This window comes from Mauremys mutica, chromosome 10, assembly GCF_020497125.1.
Source record: "Mauremys mutica isolate MM-2020 ecotype Southern chromosome 10, ASM2049712v1, whole genome shotgun sequence".
Classification (NCBI taxonomy): domain Eukaryota; kingdom Metazoa; phylum Chordata; order Testudines; family Geoemydidae; genus Mauremys; species Mauremys mutica.
In genome coordinates, this window is record NC_059081.1 from 27,093,188 (window position 1) to 27,111,814 (window position 18,627).

General features: G+C 39.9%; 1 protein-coding gene across 1 annotated transcript in view; it reads right to left on the reverse strand.

Moving 5' to 3' along the window:
• NEB (nebulin) overlaps positions 1 to 18,627 on the reverse strand; it is a 195,472-nt gene that overhangs the window by 155,154 nt on the left and 21,691 nt on the right. Inside the window, exons 19-32 of the mRNA XM_045032832.1 lie at positions 17,886 to 18,083; positions 16,118 to 16,225; positions 14,577 to 14,675; positions 13,827 to 13,931; positions 13,632 to 13,739; positions 12,463 to 12,774; positions 12,162 to 12,368; positions 10,022 to 10,126; positions 9,515 to 9,622; positions 7,475 to 7,786; positions 6,008 to 6,214; positions 5,641 to 5,745; positions 4,169 to 4,276; positions 192 to 503 (exon numbers count right to left, since the gene is read on the reverse strand). Coding sequence (XP_044888767.1) covers positions 192 to 503; positions 4,169 to 4,276; positions 5,641 to 5,745; positions 6,008 to 6,214; positions 7,475 to 7,786; positions 9,515 to 9,622; positions 10,022 to 10,126; positions 12,162 to 12,368; positions 12,463 to 12,774; positions 13,632 to 13,739; positions 13,827 to 13,931; positions 14,577 to 14,675; positions 16,118 to 16,225; positions 17,886 to 18,083 — 2,394 coding nt within the window. The remainder of the gene's footprint in view (positions 1 to 191; positions 504 to 4,168; positions 4,277 to 5,640; positions 5,746 to 6,007; positions 6,215 to 7,474; positions 7,787 to 9,514; positions 9,623 to 10,021; positions 10,127 to 12,161; positions 12,369 to 12,462; positions 12,775 to 13,631; positions 13,740 to 13,826; positions 13,932 to 14,576; positions 14,676 to 16,117; positions 16,226 to 17,885; positions 18,084 to 18,627) is intronic.

Genomic DNA, 18,627 nt, shown 5'->3' on the forward strand with positions numbered 1-18,627 from the left:
TGGAGCTAGGGTTTGTTTGCTCAGGGAGTATCCTGGAATCCACTATATATAATCACTATAACTCTTTGGAAAACTTAGGGCCCCCAAACGAACACCTGTTTGCTCCATCCTGCCTTAATCTGCCACTGGCTATTAATTAGCCTCAACTCTTTTGGCAAAATAGTATAACCAAGTAAAGTTAAGTTACATACATCACTCTGAATCTGCATCATGTGTTTTGGTAGTTGCACATTCATCGCATCAGGCAAGAGTGTATAGTTGTGTAGTAGCTGTTTGTAGTTGGTATTTGTAACCGCTTCCTGGGCTTTCTTAGCAGCTGTCACACTGAACATATCTAGGGGAGTGTGATACTTTGTCTTGCTGCTCTCATAACCCTTCTTGTACTCGCGTTCTGACTGCATTTTGGCCACATTCATGTAGTGAACCAGTTTAGGATCATCCTGCAGGCTACGGAATCCAACGTGTTTGCCTTTTTCTTTCTCATATGATTCTTTATACTTGTACTAGAGAAAAAGGAAAACAAAAGCTCGTCACCTTTGGGAAAGGTAGGCGTGTTTATGATTGGTTTAACACTTTGAAATTCAATACTGTTATAATTACAGCTCATAACATATATCTTGCAATCATTTTTCAGACATTAACTGATTAATTAGGTTTGGAGAAGAGAGTTGATGACTTTCAGTGCTCAACCTTTCCAAGCTGTACCTATGACATAGATATAGACAGCAGAGCTGGGAGAAAATTTTCCGCCAAACCTAAAGCAGATTCAGTGACACTAAAACATTGGCAAAACCTACATGAATTTGCAAAAACTGTTTGTGTCAAACCTCCCCCCTCAAAAAAATTCAGAAAAATATCAGAATGAAACATATCGATGTTTCACTTCAAAATTTCCTTCAATTTTATTTTTAAAAATTCAAACAGTTAAATCAGAACTTTTTTTACTTCTTTGTTTGCTGAAAGTTTTGAAAAAATTTTGTTTTCGGTTCAACCTGAAGTCATATTTTTTCCATTTTTCAGAATTGCCAGCAAATGGAAAAATCCAGTATTCACACAGCTCTGATATACAGTCTATAATCTCTTCCCCCTCACTGTCTCTACACCTTTTGTCTGTCATATCTTATAGCTCTACTCCACTCCCTCTCACAGCCCCATTGCAGTTTTTTTTCTTACAGTACCACCCAAACCACCAAACGCTCCAAAACATCTAGGTAAGGATTCAGGTATTTGGGGGAGTAGGATTTAAGCGGGACTTGAGTGGTTCATAGGTCTTGTGTTCATGCTGGACAGGAGTGAATTTCAATCAGGGTTCCCGTCTCTGCAGACTTCAAAGCCTGCTCAGCTGGCATCACTGATTTAAAAGTTGCTGGGCTTCCCCGATACCAGTTGAAACTGCGGTTACATCCTGTTGTAATAAGTGGACCTCCAAATTTACCCTAATTGTGAGCTCGAGAGTAAAAAGTGAGTGAAAATTGGTGTCAGAAATTAGGTTTGTTGGTGGACAAAATAATGAGAGGATGGACTACTCCACCCAACACTCGATCTTGAGGTTCTTAAAAAGAAAAGTGTTTGGGGAAAAGTTAGCAGAAGAAATAGCGTTCTGCCAACAGCTGCTGGAGCAAGCTTCACCATCATGGGTGTCATCCGCACTGTCTCCTGGGACCCCAAGCCTTCCTTCTAATCCTAAGAGATGTCCTGACCAGAGCAGGCCAGAGAAGGGACCCAGAACACACTGGCATCTCTACCAGCTCTGGCTGAATCCCAGCCATTACCTGGGACATGAGATTGTGTCACACATAGGCACACATCCTCCCATGTGCTCATTTTCTTCCCCACTTTAGGATCTTCCATACAGCCTGCAGCAGCAAGTCTCAGAGCCTGGGTTGACAGACTTGCTCTCACAGGGCTCACGCTATAGCACTGAAAATAGCTGTGTAGACATCACGACTCAGGCAGGAGCTGGGTTCTGAAGCCTTTGGAGGAGGGTAAGCTTCAAAGCCCAAGCTCCAGCCTGAGCCACAGCATCTGCTCAGCTATTTTTAGTGCTGTAGCTTGAGCCCTATTAGTATATAAGCCTGTTTGTTACCCTGGGATAGAATTTTGGGTTTGATTTTTGATACTTTTACATTCTTACTAATAGGTGTGAACAAAGAGCAAAGACACTCTGTATTGCATCTGCCCACAAGCAGATGGGGTGAAGAGAGATAAGAAACGGAGCTAACCTGTTGCTGGGTAGACTGGGAGTTTAATATATGAGCGCACACTTGAAGGACAGGCCTGCTTCAACTTCAAGCAACTCGTTGAGAGGGGCAAGGGGGACAGGGGGGGAAGGAGGCATAAGAAACACTAAAAGCCAAAGAAAAACCTGGCCTTACCCCTCTCATGGAGTACAAAAAAAGAGAGTTCTGAAGCCCCCAGACTCACGATGCTCCAGAATGGAACAAAACCATAAATTGTAAGGGGTGGGACCAGGGGCGTGGGGAAAAGGTTCTACTGGCATGCAAAGCTATGGATATGCTTGCTTGATTAACCCCAATAAACACTGCATTGCCTACACTTCGGACTTTTGGTCGTCTGCTTTCTGTCTGTCTGACAAAAACCAGGGGAGAGGCAAAGGGAAAGCCCCTAACAAGTCCCATGAGCCCAAATTTGTCAACCTGGGCTCTGAGACTCGCTGCTGTCTGCTGCCGCTCACTGTATAAACATACCCTTTACCGCTTCTCATTCTCATCCCTCTCCTTTTGCCTTCTGTCTAACAAAAATCTGGCTTAGCCAGCCAAGACTGCATATTCTGCAATACTTCTGGAACCCTGTGACCAGAAAGAGGGAGCTAAACACAATACCCTAAACAGCCCGATGCTGACACAAGTTTGCCAGGACTCAGAATGGCCGTTAAGACCACATGTTGTGCCTGTGTTTTTCAGCAGTGAGATTAAAAGTGAAAGTCAGAGACAGAAGCTGTATTTTCTATAGAAGCAGCAAAGAATCCTGTGGCACCTTATAGACTAACACATTTTGCAGCATGAGCTTTCGTGGGTGAATACCCACTTCTTCGGCCGAAGAAGTGGGTATTCACCCACCAAAGCTCATGCTGCAAAACGTCTGTTAGTCTATAAGGTGCCACAGGATTCTTTGCTGCTTCTACAGAACCAGACTAACACGGCTACCCCTCTGATATTTGTATTTTCTATCTTTGCCATTCTCTTCTTATCCCTTTTTTGAGTGTTTGTCGTGTTTTGTTTTCTAGAAAATGGGATCGGACTTTAACAACAACAACAACAACTGCTCCAGTCCATCTTAACTAAACTTTTCTCTTTTCCCCAAAAAGGACAGTTATTGTTGTCTTTATTATCATTGTCAAACAAGGGGGGGTTTCCTTCTAAAAGCTATCTACAGCCAAAAGGGAACAAGGAATATGGTTAAAACGAAAGCCTTACTTAGTACTTTACATTTCAAATGCTGTAACTGTTCTTCATTCTTTCTGTATCTTTAATAAAAGGATTTTTAATGTTGTGCTTGCCATGATACTAAGCAAGCTGAGGTCTCTGTCCACTAAGACTTGTTTAAAAGTGTTTAATGTTGGACAGTTCAAGGTCATGTTTGTTGACTCTCTGGGCCCATATACGCCATCTAAATTAAAACAACAATTCCTGAGGAGTTAAGGCGTGCCAGAGGACTAGAACTATATCCAGGGGCGGCTCTAGATATTTCACCACCACTGAAGCCGCGGGACCAGAGGACCCTCCACAGGCACGCCTGCAGGAGGTCCACCGGAGCTGCGGGACCGGCGACCAGCAGAGCGCCCCCCCGCAGCATACCGCCCCAAGCACACGCTTGGGTGCTGGGGCCTGGAGCCGCCCCTGACTATAGCACGTCAGAACTCTGCACAAATAAGCTGCACAAGAGGAACTTGAAAGAACTTGGCAGGACCAGAACTTCATTCAGACCTTAGGGCGGGCATACTATATAAACAAGACTTCCAGGTAACCAGGGTTCAGATAGTCAAGATATGACTGTATGCAGCTTGTTTCTGAAGTCCAGATGGAAATCCATATCAGTTGATAATTGCATAACATCGCAAAATAGTCAGTGCTCAGATTATAGTATTATATGCTGCAGAAAGTTACAATAAAGTAGATCCTCCAATTTCTATCCAAATTATACTTACATCACTGGCAATTTTTTGGGAAGCTTTAGCAGCAATTACAGAGATGGCATCTGGTTTCAGATCATACCCTTTGGCAATTGTTTTTTTCCAGTCTGCTTTGTAATAAGCCTTAAAGAAAAGAAAAAAAGAACCAACAAATTTTCTTATTATGAGTAGTTAATAATCTTAACAGACTACTGTAAACCCATGTTTCTGTATTACAAATATTACATTGAGTAACATTCATTTTAGGTCTGCTCAAGTTTACTACAAGGATAATACAGTGTTTTCAGGTAGTCACTTCAAAGCAGTGAAGTTACACCATCTCATTTTCTCAGTTAGCATTTTTGGCAATTTTTAGGGGAAATGGCCTTAACAACGGTAGTAAATGAGGTCTAGAACTACGTAATTTTTTTTTCTTCAAGTAGTAAATTTGCCCCAACATGAATTTGGGGGGCATCAAAACTATTCACAAATTAAGGTCAAATTTTGTGAATAGTTTCCACTGAAAAAAACTGATTATTTTTTGCAAATGTTGAAATATATCTTTCTAACATTTAAAAAAACACCATTTCAACATTTCATTTCAAAGTGACATTTTCAAAATGAAATGTCAATTCAAAATGACATTTGAAACATTTCATTCATCCTGAAAGTTCTTTTGGGGGTTGGCTTGAAACACACACATTTTCCCTCCCCCCCCCAGATTTTTGGGTTCAGCCACCGAACCAAAAAATAAGTCTAGGGAAGGCCCTTGCTCAAAAGCCCTTTGGACTTCACTGAGTCAATGGGAAATTTACCTAAGTAAAGGCTTCAGGATTAGGTCCTATGATCTTAAGTAAACTGAAGGAAGCAGAGTAGTTAGTTCAGGGATTGGTAACAGATTATCGCTCAGTTGTTGGTGTGACGCTGACACCAGATTGGCAGTGGTTCAAAATGACAATGTTATCTAGTGGACTATATAAAAGGAGTTGGTGATCTCTGGCCAGTTCCTAGAGGACAAATGTCCTCATCACCAAATTCATTATTATAATTGCTTTGAAAGGGCTCCATCATTCCCTTGCTGGCAGTCTCAGCAGAGAACCATACAGTGATAGGCTAGAAACACAGATAGATACCAAAGCTAAGGATTGACTAGTCATAGAGATTGAACTATTGTCCCTCCCCTAAGTGAAGTAAAGAAAGAATTTCAGTCTCTACACTGAACTGAATCTGGACATTAAATGATATTCTGAGTTTCTTATTAATTCTAACTAGTCATTTTGGCCTCAGTGCAGCAAAGCACTAAAGCATATATTACATCCACCTGTATTCAACAAGGCACTTAAAGCACACATTTAGCTTTAAGTACATGCATGCAGGCAAGAGCTTTGCTGAACTGGGGCGTTACACATTTTCAGTATTGAAATTTTACACCACAAATATACCGCAAACCCCATAAATAGAATACTAATACACTATAATAATTGAATAATTTATTGTCAAATACTCACATCGCTCATGTTTAATGCATTGACCTTGGCTTGAATAAATTGAGGAACGTCAGGGTCCAAAGTGTATTTGTGTTTCAGTTTCTCACCCTCCTGCTTATAATTTATCTAAGAAGGAAAATAATACACAATATCTCTTTTACAAGATATAAGGCAGGTCGCATCAACATAATCATATACAAGTAGCAATGTTTAACTTCAATTTTACTACATGTATAGCCCTTAAAACGCAAAAGGTCTATTAGATTAAATTTGAGTCTTTATATTTCAATACATGAATATCACAACAATGGTATAAGACAATGAATCAGGAACATATACAACTGACAAATTCTGTCCTGTCCATAGTAGTGTGTGGGAAACTGTTTACCTCACTCAGTTGCTTGGTATTGTGCTGAGCCAAAACCATTGGCATTGAGTCTGGTAGACTTGTGAACCTGAAGGTGTCTGGGTTCTGGCGATATTTCTTTTCATTTAATGCCTCTCCAGCTTTTTTAACCTTTTCAACATCCAGAGAACCCAGAGGACTCCATCCAATACCTTTGAACCAGCTGTTATAATCTTGTTTATACAAGTTCTGAAAAAAGACAAATCCTAAATTGGTCAAAGATTGCAAAGAATTTCCCATTGAATAGCATTCCTTCTATTCAAGTGATAAGCACGTGACCTAGGCAGTGTGGTCTGCATTTGACAGAAAATATTTATAGTTTCTTATTGGAGAAACAGAATGCTTTCCTTTACCCTTTTTATACTTCTCTATAATTTCCTGGGATTTTGTCCTGGGTGCCCTACGTGCCTTGTTTCATACATTTGTTAGATTCTCTCAATTAATATTTACCAAGTTCCTTCTCTCTTCCCCTTCTACGGTCCCACCTATTCTTAAAATATTCCTGCTACAACATAGTGACCTTGAGCATTCTTTGTTTGTTCTGCATTGTATAGGACTAGACTGGACTTTCTTTTACAATAATAAACTCTTTAGGGCAATGACTTGATTTTTGTTTACCATATTTCACCTGTTGTATAAGATGTGAAATTTATAGCACTGTGGGTGAAATTTATTCCACCTGCATAAAACCCAGGGTATCTTTGCAGGTGAAGTGCTAGGAGGTTGGGACCACTCAATCCATGGCTCCTCCCTTGACCTGCCCCCAACCTACTCTCAAACTGATCTTCCATGCTGGCCTTACAGAGGCTGGTTCAGAAACCAGTTCTGCAGTGCGGAGTGCACTGTCCACTCAGTCAACTGAAACTCCATTCCTGCACAACCCATGAAGGGTCTAAGTGGAATGTAGTGTCCTAGGTTGGTTCCCTGTACTGGGTTGACTTTCTAATAATAATAATAGTTATAGTTTTGCCCACTTTTGCTGATAAGGAGCCACCTCGTTATTATGTGGTCTCAGTCTGAGATGAGGACAAGATCAAAGGGCTTTCAAAATATCTCCTCAGTTAACCAAACAAAAATGGGGTGCATTGCAAAACAAAGAATCAGTTTTGTGCTCAAGTGTGATAAAAGGCATTTTAAAAAGTCCTATGAATTCAGTATTCCAAAAGTACAATCTCTACTAGTATGCACATTCCAAAAATCCCATTGAGTTGGAATCTAGCCAGGAATGTAACACCTCCAAACTATCATCTGCCAAAAAGTAAAATTGTATAGTTTCCCCCAAATAGATAATAAAGTCTGCTTAAATTTTTTTACAGGGATATGCTGAGTCCTAACACAGCAATGGGACCTTGCAGATAATAATAATAATAAAGCTTTTATTCTACTTTTCTTGGGATGCATTGTATTGTTTTTAAGCAACTATGAAATTGGGAAAGTTGAAACACTTACATTACTTTGAATTTGCATCATGTTCTTTGTAAGTTCAACATTCATGGCATCTGGCAGATACGTGTAATGGTGGATCAGATGTTTGTAGTGGGTATTGGAGGCTATGTCTTGAGACTGTTTAGCAGCCTGGATACTGATCATATCAGCAGGTGTATGATAGTTGGTCTTGGTCTTCTCATAGTCCTTCTTGTACTCCCGCTCAGACTGCAACTTTGCCACATTCATATAATGAACAAGTTTGGGATCATCACGCACACTTCTGAAACCAACATGTTTTCCTTTTGCCTTTTCATAAGCTTCTTTGTATTTATACTGGAGGGAGAGGGAGAGGAGGGTAAATGTACTTTGCATATCTATTGGATATGTATATTGATATCTAGATTTAATATTTAGACAATAGAAAGGTGTCCTTTCTTGTAATGCTCTTTGGGGAAGGTACTGGAGGAGGTGCAGGTAGTTCAGATGGGTCAGCCATCCCAAATGGAATCCCCAGTGTCTGTATGTATACTAGACTTTCTTGGAAATCTCCCAATATTGCCCTACTACCAGTGTAGCAATGGGGGTAGTAGTGGTGTGAGCACTAGTGTAAATAGGGCACAAGCGCCTACCCCGTACAGAACAGATTTCACACAACACTATGGTGAAGGCAGGAGCTCTGCCAACACTAGCACTTCCACTACTGCACCAGTGAAAGAGCACTGAAGAGAAACTTATAAAGGAAGTCCTGGGTTAACAAGGCCCATAAGTTGTATTAGAACAATTTCCCATCAGCTGGTCAATCAATGGTTTAGCTATGGCAAATAAACTGAACACAACTGGCCAGCTCCCCTCTAGTGATTTAAAATCATTGGATCAGCCTCCAGTTTGTGCAATTAGCACAATAAAGCCTGCTGAGCTGTAGGTAGGTTCTTCCTCCACTATATGGCAAAATATGTCCCAGGATGAAGTGTATCATGCCACTGTCATGTGCATGCAATAGATTATCTGGCAATTTACCATAGCCAGAGTATGCTGTTTAATAGCTTTGTCATATAGCCATCTATGACAAATGAATTAAAAGAGACACTACAGCAGTTTCTGTTTATATAAAGCAATGAGATCAAAATAAAATAATCTTCTTCCCATTTTGCTACTAGAACAATCTGTTTTATCGGGAACCTTCTCAAATCCTTTCCATAGAGTAATCCTGGCAAACCACCATAGCTGAAGGGAAAGAGGATCCTGTTGGAAGTCAGTCTCTCATTGCCCACGCAGAGAAGGTGGAAACAGAATGACACAAAACTGTGGGGGAAACTATGACCAAACAATGAGGCTGGATATATAGCATCTCTGCCAGAGCAGGCTAGCAACTTCTGAGAGAGGGTAAGGCAAAAGTGTCACATAAAGGTGCAGGATCAGAGCCAACTTACAAAGTTAATAAAAATCACACTTAACTAACTCAAACCAGAGCAAATAAAGGGTAACCTGCCTATATTCTATAATTGGAGGTATACCCATTTCCTAGAAGTGGAAGGGACCTTGAAAGGTCATTGAGTCCAGCCTCCTGCCTTCACTAGCAAGACCAAGTACTGATTTTTGCCCCAGATCCCTAAGTGGCCCCTTCAAGGATTGAACTCACAACCCCGGGTTTAGCAGGGCAATGCTCAAACCACTGAGCTATCCCTCCCCCTAAGGCGACCACATTAGTAATTATGTTAAGAAAATTGAAGTAGAATAATTTCTATAAGCATTTTCAACAAGATTTACATTTTAAAGGCCAGATCCTCAGCTAGCGTAAGTGGACATAGCTCCACTGACTTCAGCAGACCTATGTCCAGTTACTCCAGCTGAGGATCTGGCCTAAATAGTCTATTAGAGAATTTATTACTTAAACAAACATTTTGAGCCAGACTGAGAATCTGTTACTCACACTTGTGACTCCAAAGAGACTTCTTGTGTGAGTAACTGCTCGCTAATGGGAGTAAGTGGTTCACAATCTGGCCTATAATGTAAGATTTTTGTTGAGAAATGACACAAAATTTACCTGAAATTGATACTTACGTCACTAGCAATGTTTCTTGAGGCCTTAGCTAGAGTAAATGGAATAGCATCACCTAACACATTGTTCCCCTTGGCTATCAAATCATGGTAATCTTGTTTATAATATGCCTAAAAAAAGAAAATTCAAATATTATTCAGGAGGGTTAATAGCACCATGTGAACTGCACACAATTCAAATAGTTACTTCTGAGCTACTGTAAGTATTGCAGGATCTGGATGATGTAGTGGTACCATGTACCTCATTCACCATTTATTAGAATACATCCACATTAAATAAGCTATATTGGTTTGCAAATTCAAATTATAAAATAACAATGACAGCAACTAGTTTGTTATAATTTGATTATGTAGAACTGCATCTGCATATCAACCAAAAGCCAGGTGAATTGCTTACATGGTATCATTATTTGGACATACGCTACTTACCACTACTTACTTACACTACTCATCACTACCTATTTAATTAACAGCATGTGACTTAGTCATATACTTCAAGAAACCACTTACATCACTGATGTTAGCTGCATTGTATCTGGCCTGGATAAACTGTGGGACATCTGGTGTCATGGTGTATTTATGTTTGACTTCCTCTCCTGAAGATTTGTATAACCTCTGCAAAACACATGACATAGTTAATCATTTCTTTCCAAGCATAATGAGCTCCAGATCACTGTGTATTAACTGAGGGCTCAAGTTTGGTCTCACAGACATATATTGCCACCTACCTCATAAAATCAGTGACTGCACTTTCATGCACAGGCTCTGATTTTACAGGCTATGTACTAGCCTATATGATATAAAAATCATGCCATAAGTTGTTCCACCAGAGGAAAAGCACATATAGAAAAATTAAACATTAGTATGACACAAATGCACATAGAAACATACCCATCTGTGAAAGAGAGACAGCACAAGACAATGATAAGGAATTGTAATACAGAGAACCAGAGAACAGAACCTGGCTACCTTGCAATGACTAAAAGACATATTGTGAGTTATTGAATTTTATGAATTAGTGAAGATGGGAAAACCACAAGGCAGGAAAATGTAGTGTGTCCATTACATTTGACAGTTCTGGTTGGATTTAAGTATTTATGCTAATACTGTCCTTAAAATGGCAGTAAATATACTGTAAGTATATTCTAAAAAAAGACTTTGTAAAATGGCACCTCACCATAGTGTTTTACTATTAAACCTTTTCCAGGACTGGAAGATTTTTGTGAAGATGGCAAAGCGTATGGATTAATGAAAGGAAGATCAGGAGATTCTCCTGTCCTTTTCAGTTTCATAAGTGCAAAATGGCCATTATGATCTGGGAGCGTGAACTAAAACCTGAATCTGTTTTGTATGGTCACCCTTTATCCAGTGAAGCTAAAAGTGCTTTATTTTACAAATTTAATTGTGTCATCCTAGAGGGAGGCCCCGGTTTTTAAAGGTATTTAGCTATTGCTTCACTCCAGCATTGCAATGCCTAACTGGTTTAGGAGCCTAAGTCTCATTTTCAAAAAGGGTTTAGGCACTTAGGAAACAAAATCCCATCGACAGTCAATGGGATTTAAGCTCCTAGTGCATAAATCCCTTTTGAAAATGAGACTGTGGCATTGCAATGCTAAGTGCAGCAATGCCTAAATACCTTTACAAATCTGGACTGGACTCTCTGAGGGCAGGTCTACACTAAGGGCGGGGGTCGAACTAGGGTACGCAAGTTCAGCTACGTGAATAGCGTAGCTGAACTCGAAGTACCCTAGTTCGAACTACTTACCCGTCCACACGCCGCGGGATCGAAGTCCGCGGCTCCAAGGTCGACTCCACCACCGCCTTTTGCAGTGGTGGAGTACCGGAGTCGACCGCGGCGCTTCCGGAGTTCGAACTATCGCGTCTAAATCAGACGTGATAGTTCGAACTCCGAGAAGTCGAACTCACCGCGTCGACCTGGACGGTAAGTGTAGACTAGCCCTCAGAGTCAATAAGTCTGAGGGTGTAAACTTTTTGTGATATCTGTAGTTGCACATACAGTTGTAAAAATATTTTTCATTCATTTCAGTATTCCAATTTAAAATATGGGCCAGATCCTCAGCTGATACAAATCAGAATAGCATAGCTCTTTTGGATAAAATGCTGGCCCTATTGAAGTCAATGGAAATTTTACCATTGACTTCAACAGGGATGGGATTTCACCCTTTGAGCTATAGTGATTTACACTAGCTGAAGATCTAGCCAATACAGCTCCCAGTAACCACAGTGTAAAATGCTGGGTGAGGTTTTATGGCCTCTGTTGTGCAGTAGAACAGACTAGATGATCATAACAATCATTTCTGGCCTTAAAATCTATGAATCATTGGAAATAGGCATAAGTCCACTGAAGTCAGCAGAGATACTCAGTACAAAACCCATTATACATGTTCGTTGGGGTTTTGTGTGTATATGCTCATATCAGACTATATTAATATCACAACTATAAAAACTGCAGAACGCCCCCTCCCCACTGTTTTTCCCTTTGGTATGGAAATATCTTTCCACAGATGTAATAACCACTTACAGGGAAATAGTGTGATTGTTTATTTCACTTAAACCGGTATGTAGATATAGATATTTCTGTAGACACTTCCTTATTTTGTTATGGTCCCTTTCTCCCAGGCTTACTCACATCATTGAGTTGAAGTGTATTCTGCTTAGCTTGGACCATAACCGGGGAGTCCACTACACTGGTAAATTTGATGGTGTCTGGGTGCTGACGATATTTATTCTCATTCAGGGCTTCTCCTGCTTTTCTAGCTTTCTCTACATCCAATGAACCAATGGGGATCCAGCCAATGCCTTTCATCCAGCTATCATAGTCTTCTTTGTAGGCATGCTACAAAAAGAAGTGACCACACAGATTAGATAGTTATGTTTGCCTTTGCCTGATCCCTCTGGGTACATTCTGTACAAAGAAGCATGTTACTTACATTACTCTGTATCTGCATCATGTTTTTGGAGAGTTCCAAGTTCATTGCATCAGGTAAGTAAGTGTAATTGTGGATCAGCTGCTTGTAATTAACATTGCTGGCAATGTCCTGAGCCTGCTTGGCAGCCACAACATTGACCATATCTAATGGGATGTTGTATTTGGTTTTTGTTTTCTCATAATCTTTCTTGTATTCCCGCTCGGACTGCATCTTGGCTATATTCATATAGTGAACCAGTTTGGGGTCATCCTGGAGGCTCTGGAAGCCAACAAGTTTACCCTTGGCAAGTTCATAGTCTTTTTTATAGTGGACCTGTCAAAGCACAATCAGACATAAAATACACTTTCTTTAGTGAGCAATTTAAACCCCCATTTATAAGGAAGCAATTTGTAAGAAACATGCATTGTTATACCTTAATAGCCCCCTTTTTTGCAGGGTACAAAAAGCCAAAAAAAAAAAAAAGAACCCCCATTTATAAGGAAGCAATTCTACGGAAATTATAGCTATTAAATTGCAACAAATATAATTGTTTATCACTAAAATAATCGTAATAAAACTTAATACTTATATCTCTTAATATCTGTACAGCAATGAAAATGTAAACTAATTAATACTCACAACTTCCCCTCCACCCACACTCTGAGGTAGGTATTATTATCCCAATACTGCACATGGAGGAGGAGGGAAGTTGGAGGTATATTAAGTGACTTCCCCAAGGTTACACACCAAGAATCTGTTCCAAAGCCCACTGAAGTCATTGGGAGTCTTCCCGTGACTTTAAGACCAGGCTCCAGTTACCAACAGAGTCATGATAATAACTCCAGCATTCACTGGACATAGGACTGTGACTAGAACAGGAGAGCTCATTGCCTCTCTTCATAACAGTGGAGTTGGTGATGTTTTATTTATTCAATGCGTGTTATAAATGAGTGTCAGATTTTTCTTGACACTTATGTCTCATTAAAATACATTAGTTAAGTAACAAAACAATAATTTAAAATCAGACTCTATTAAAGTGTTCAGAAAAATAACCCAGCAAAGAATTCAATAAAATCCCGCCTCAATAAACAATCCCTCAGATGCAATAGAAATGCAACCAATTTTAAAATAAATCATCACTACATGTAACTAATAGTTAAATGAAATGGGATGATATGGGATGTACATACATCGCTGGCAGCCTGTCTAGCAGCCTTGGCAACTCGGATAGAAATAGCATCATTTCTTAGGTCATATCCTTTCGATTTTAAATCTTCCATGTCCATTTTGTAGTAGTTCTGGAAGAAAATATCACTTTTGAAATAAAATCTAAGCCTCCATTACTTTATGTTAAATCAAGCGCTCTTACTCCAACGTAAACTTACATCACTAATATTGTAGGCATTAACTTTAGCCTGGATAAACTGGGGCATGTCTGGAGGTAGGTGATAATTGTGAATTATAGCCGCACCTTTGGCTTTATATAATATCTGCAATAGAAAGTAAAAAATAAATTTGTCAGTCAAATGCTTATAAATTATAAATGCTTAAAACATGCTGTCATATAGCTTGAATTCATCATCTTACATAATAGTAATACTTTTATGTGTACAATACTGTTATTTAAAAGGTGAAATCCTAGGCCCATTGAAGTGAATGGCAAAACGCCCATTAACTTCAACAGGGCCATAATTTCACTCAGAGAGTATAATACCTACATGTACACACACATACTCAAACCTGTGGTAAGCAACCATTTGAGTGACTGACAAAATCTGGTTCCCCAACAGAGGTGATTTTCTGGTAACAATGAATTGTACTCAGTACATTTGAGAATAATTTCATGAGTGCCCTTAAGATAAAAGGCACTCAGTAAGGGGAGGGGGTCTTGTGTATAGGTATCACAGAGGAAACTCAGATTACTTGAATTAAGTTTCACCTGCCTGAACCCAGGCTGAATTTGCCTCTTGTGCAGTGGAACCACATTGACTGAACTGCATGTGGAGATATCCACACCAATGAAGGGAGGGGCAGGATTTGTCTGATAGCACTTTGAGAAGAGGTGAACTGGCGCATTTGACTTCAGAATTCAATTTGTTAACGTATATAAGTCCACTAGAAATATCAGCACTTACATCACTCCTCTGGGCCTGGTTGATTTTAGCCTGTACTACAACAGGCTCATCTTCAATCTGGGTATACTTAATAGTGTCCGGATGCTGGCGATATTTTTTCTGTTTAGAAAATAAAAAGTCAATGTTACATTTTCTTCATGGCTAAAAGTACCTTTTAATCTATTTCCATTGCACCTCTTTGTAAAAGTGAATGTAATTTTACATCAGACGTGTCCTTATATACAAAGAAAATTTTAATCGTAGTGACATTAGGTATTTTCATAAACAAACAATTACTGTGTTGCATTTGCAACATTTGTGTGTATGAACATGCCACTGTACTTTCAAAATGGAAAAGCATATGGAGAGATATGATTTTGCACACTTTTGTTACCAGTTCATGCTCTCATGTGCATATTTTGCACATGCAACGTAAGTGCACACATTTAAAAATGTTGACCTTGGTGCCTATCTTCCATTGGCACTAATGGAAGCTCTTGACCCTATTCTGCTTTCTTTACTCGTTTATAACCTCATAGCATTCACTGGGTTACACAGGTATGAGAAAAAATAGAATTTGGTCAGTATCTTCTATTTCCTATGCATCATACTGCAATCTATAATGATAGTGATCATACTATGATCATTATTTTCAGCTTAGTCATTTATCCATCATCCCACTGAAGTCAAAAAGTAATCACAAACAGAGAAGTGTAGGTGAAAAAGACAACTGGAGAGAAAACATCTATATGCATAAATTGCAAACCTGGACCAAACCATTACATTTGCCATTAGGTAAAGTTTCATTGCAGGCCTCAGAAAATTATATAAGCACTTGCCATTGGATGGGTGGTGTGCCTAATTTACTCCTAAAAGAAGACATCAGACCATATCCTACAGTGTTAGTAGAAATCCAGATGAATTTCAATGCACATTGGTGGCAGGATATCCACCAATCATTATGTTTATTCTTGTTCACTACGACTCATCCTGTCTAACTCCAGCCTATCATATGTGAAATATGAAATAATGGCAGCTCTCTGATTCTCTGCTGCTGATGGTTGTGATCTAAAAACTGAACAAATTTTGCTGAGATGCCTTTTCAACCTCAGGAAGATCAGAAGGAAATCTTCTTGTCTTGCCTATTTTTTTCTTTCTTGTCGGTTCAAAACAATTGTGGAAAGTGGGCCCGGCACTCTTTGTGTCAGTAATACTCAGAACTAGCAGGAACGATGTTCGACCTCCAGGAATTCTTGGCTCTTTATAGTCCCAAACACTGCTCAGTAATAAGAACACTTAAATATTATGTAGGAGGAAACCAATACATGAAAGAACATGCGTTTTTAATATGAATATCAGTATTCGTATCAAATACTCTTTACCCATTGGACTGATCTTGCAAGGAATTCCCATTAAAGTCATGGATTGGTTGAGAGGGTATTTCACATGTACATGAACAGCATGATATACAATGTGAAGAGTAGTGCCTTGTTGCCTTAATATTGCCCTGGTGTGCACTCAATTGGAATAGTAATTAATTTAATTACATTATATTTCTTTACCTCATTGAGAATGTCTGTAGCTCTCTTAGCCTTCTCCGCTTCCATGGACCCAAATGGCACCCAGCCACAACCTTTCATCCAGCTATTGTAGTCAGATTTATATTCATTCTGGAACAAAGACAAATGAGGAGTTCAATGAAAAGAGAATGCTTCCATTGGTCTGAATTACCCATGTTTCAAACAGTCATAGCTGTAAGGAAGCTTGAAATGTTAATTTTTATATCAACAAAACTGGAATTGCCTAAGAGGCAAAGGGGAAAGAGGGGAATGTCCTTACAAAATATAGAGAGGCCTCTCTATCTTTATTACACCATCAGCATGATAGGCTGCTTCCTTCGTGATAAAAGTTTAGATATCTGTGCTCCCTTGAATGCATTCATGAAGCTCCTGTTAACTTGAATGCATTCACCTGGCACTGTATTCTATTCACAAAAGAAGACCTTTGCAAAGGTATAATTAAGGTTGGGAATATCTATACCTTAAACAAAGAGTTATCTTTTTTTATACAGTTCAGGTACTCAGTTGCTATGGTAATAAGAGCCATAATAATGCTTATTAACTAACAGCTCATCTCGCTACTTTGGTGGGGCCGCTAGCAGTGGAGACACATTTTGGGGTAGCGGGAGAGATCTCAACTGAGAGCAGCTGAGGCAGTGTTACATGAGCACCTCTCCTTTCCTCACCTCCAGCCCCCACTTTGCCTTCAGTATGTTGAGGCTGCTGCTTCTTTTCTCTCCCCCTGCTCCAGAGAGAGAGTGGGAGGGGGGTGTCACATGGTGCATCTGGGCTTGGGCCAATGGATGGTACACATGGTGCAGGGTTAGTGATTGGCTCCTTTTTGGTGGTGGTGGAGAGGGGGACAGGGATTGATATAGTTTCCTGTCTGGGTAAAGTAGCCATTGTGGGCTTCCTGTTTCCCTTCGCACCCTTAAACTAGTATGCTGGATTTCTGGGGATGCCAGCAGCAGGGTTGATCACCAGTTCCAGGGTCTGGAAGGGATTTTTCCCTTGTGGCAAAACTGCATGATGAGGGGTTTTGCTTCTATGTCTCACATGGCTTATGGCTCCCCTCATCTCATCTTTTCTACATCTGGCACTAAAAGAGGAGTGGGTCAGGATTCCTCCCATTTCCAGTAAGGGTCCCTTGGCAGGCCTGAGGGCACAGAGGGGGCATGGCCTTCACCCTCACCCTCAGGTTTATAGTACAGTGGGGTCTGGAGACCTAGTCTAAGAGTGGGAGAATTGTGGAATTCCTCCACAATGCAGGTGAAGGCTTTAGGCCTAAGACCTAGAGGGGGCCAACTCAGAGAGATGAAGGAAGGGGTCAGAGGTGAAGCTTGCTCTGAACCATGGCAACCAAATCATAAACATTTCAGATGAAGAAGACTTTTGATTGTTTTTTTGAGAAAGTTAGCAGCTGTATAGTCTGCCTTAGAGGTCACTCCTAATTTCTGTCTGGTGCTTAGTGAAACATTCTTGCATATCATTTTTCAGTGCATATCTTAGACAATCCTTTTGACATACAGTATTTGTAGCCTCAAGCATCTCCACGTTAGTTACACTGACAGAACTGGTCAGTAATAGCACATACTGTTAGTCAATATCATATATTTCTAGAAGGCTTTGTATTTTCAGCACTTATGCTAACTACCAGCATGCTTTGCACTCACACTTCACTTACAGTGAATTGTAAGTAACCTGTTTGCATCAGCAGAACCTTCATAGAACTGGTCCATAATACCACACATATCAAAGCATGACCACTTACATCACTCTGCATAGAATAGGCCTTCTTTGCAAGTTCCACATTAATACTGTCAGGAGGATAAGAGTAATTATGTATGAGATGCTTGTAGTCTATGCCGCTCGCGATAGCCTGAGATATCTTAGCCTGAGTGATTGGAATCATGTCCAGAGGTGCTGTATATCTGCTCTTTGACAATTCATAGCCCTTCTTGTATTCATGCTGTAGAAAGGAATTCAATACATATGTTTTGGATTAACACAGAAAACAGTTTTTTAAAAACAGATATTCTTTTCAGAAGAAAGCTACCTCCCAGCAACATCGAATGTTTTAAATAAGTACAATATCTGCTAACTCCATGAGATGTATTAGAAACAGATAGAATTGTAAGGCACAGAATATTATTTTTAAAGAAGTTCCTCAGATACGAAATGGTAAATAATTTGCTGTCATTAATCTATATTTTGAAACTACTGTTATGAGATATCAGCAAATGTGATGGCCTCCACCATTAGCTGTCAGACAGATTTAAGCCAAGAGTGTCCAACACCAGAGTACAGACCTTTAGCACTTGAGCTAAGAGAACAATTTCATTAGCTGGCAGCTAATGAAATTAGCTGATAGCCTGTTATCCTTCATATTACCCAGTAGAGAGGGATACACCTTATTAATCTGTTACACAAACAAGCCACATTCTGGATAGAATTTCACCCATAGTTAACTGGGACTGCACACTGAGGACTCTCAGAGATGCTATATGGTGGGG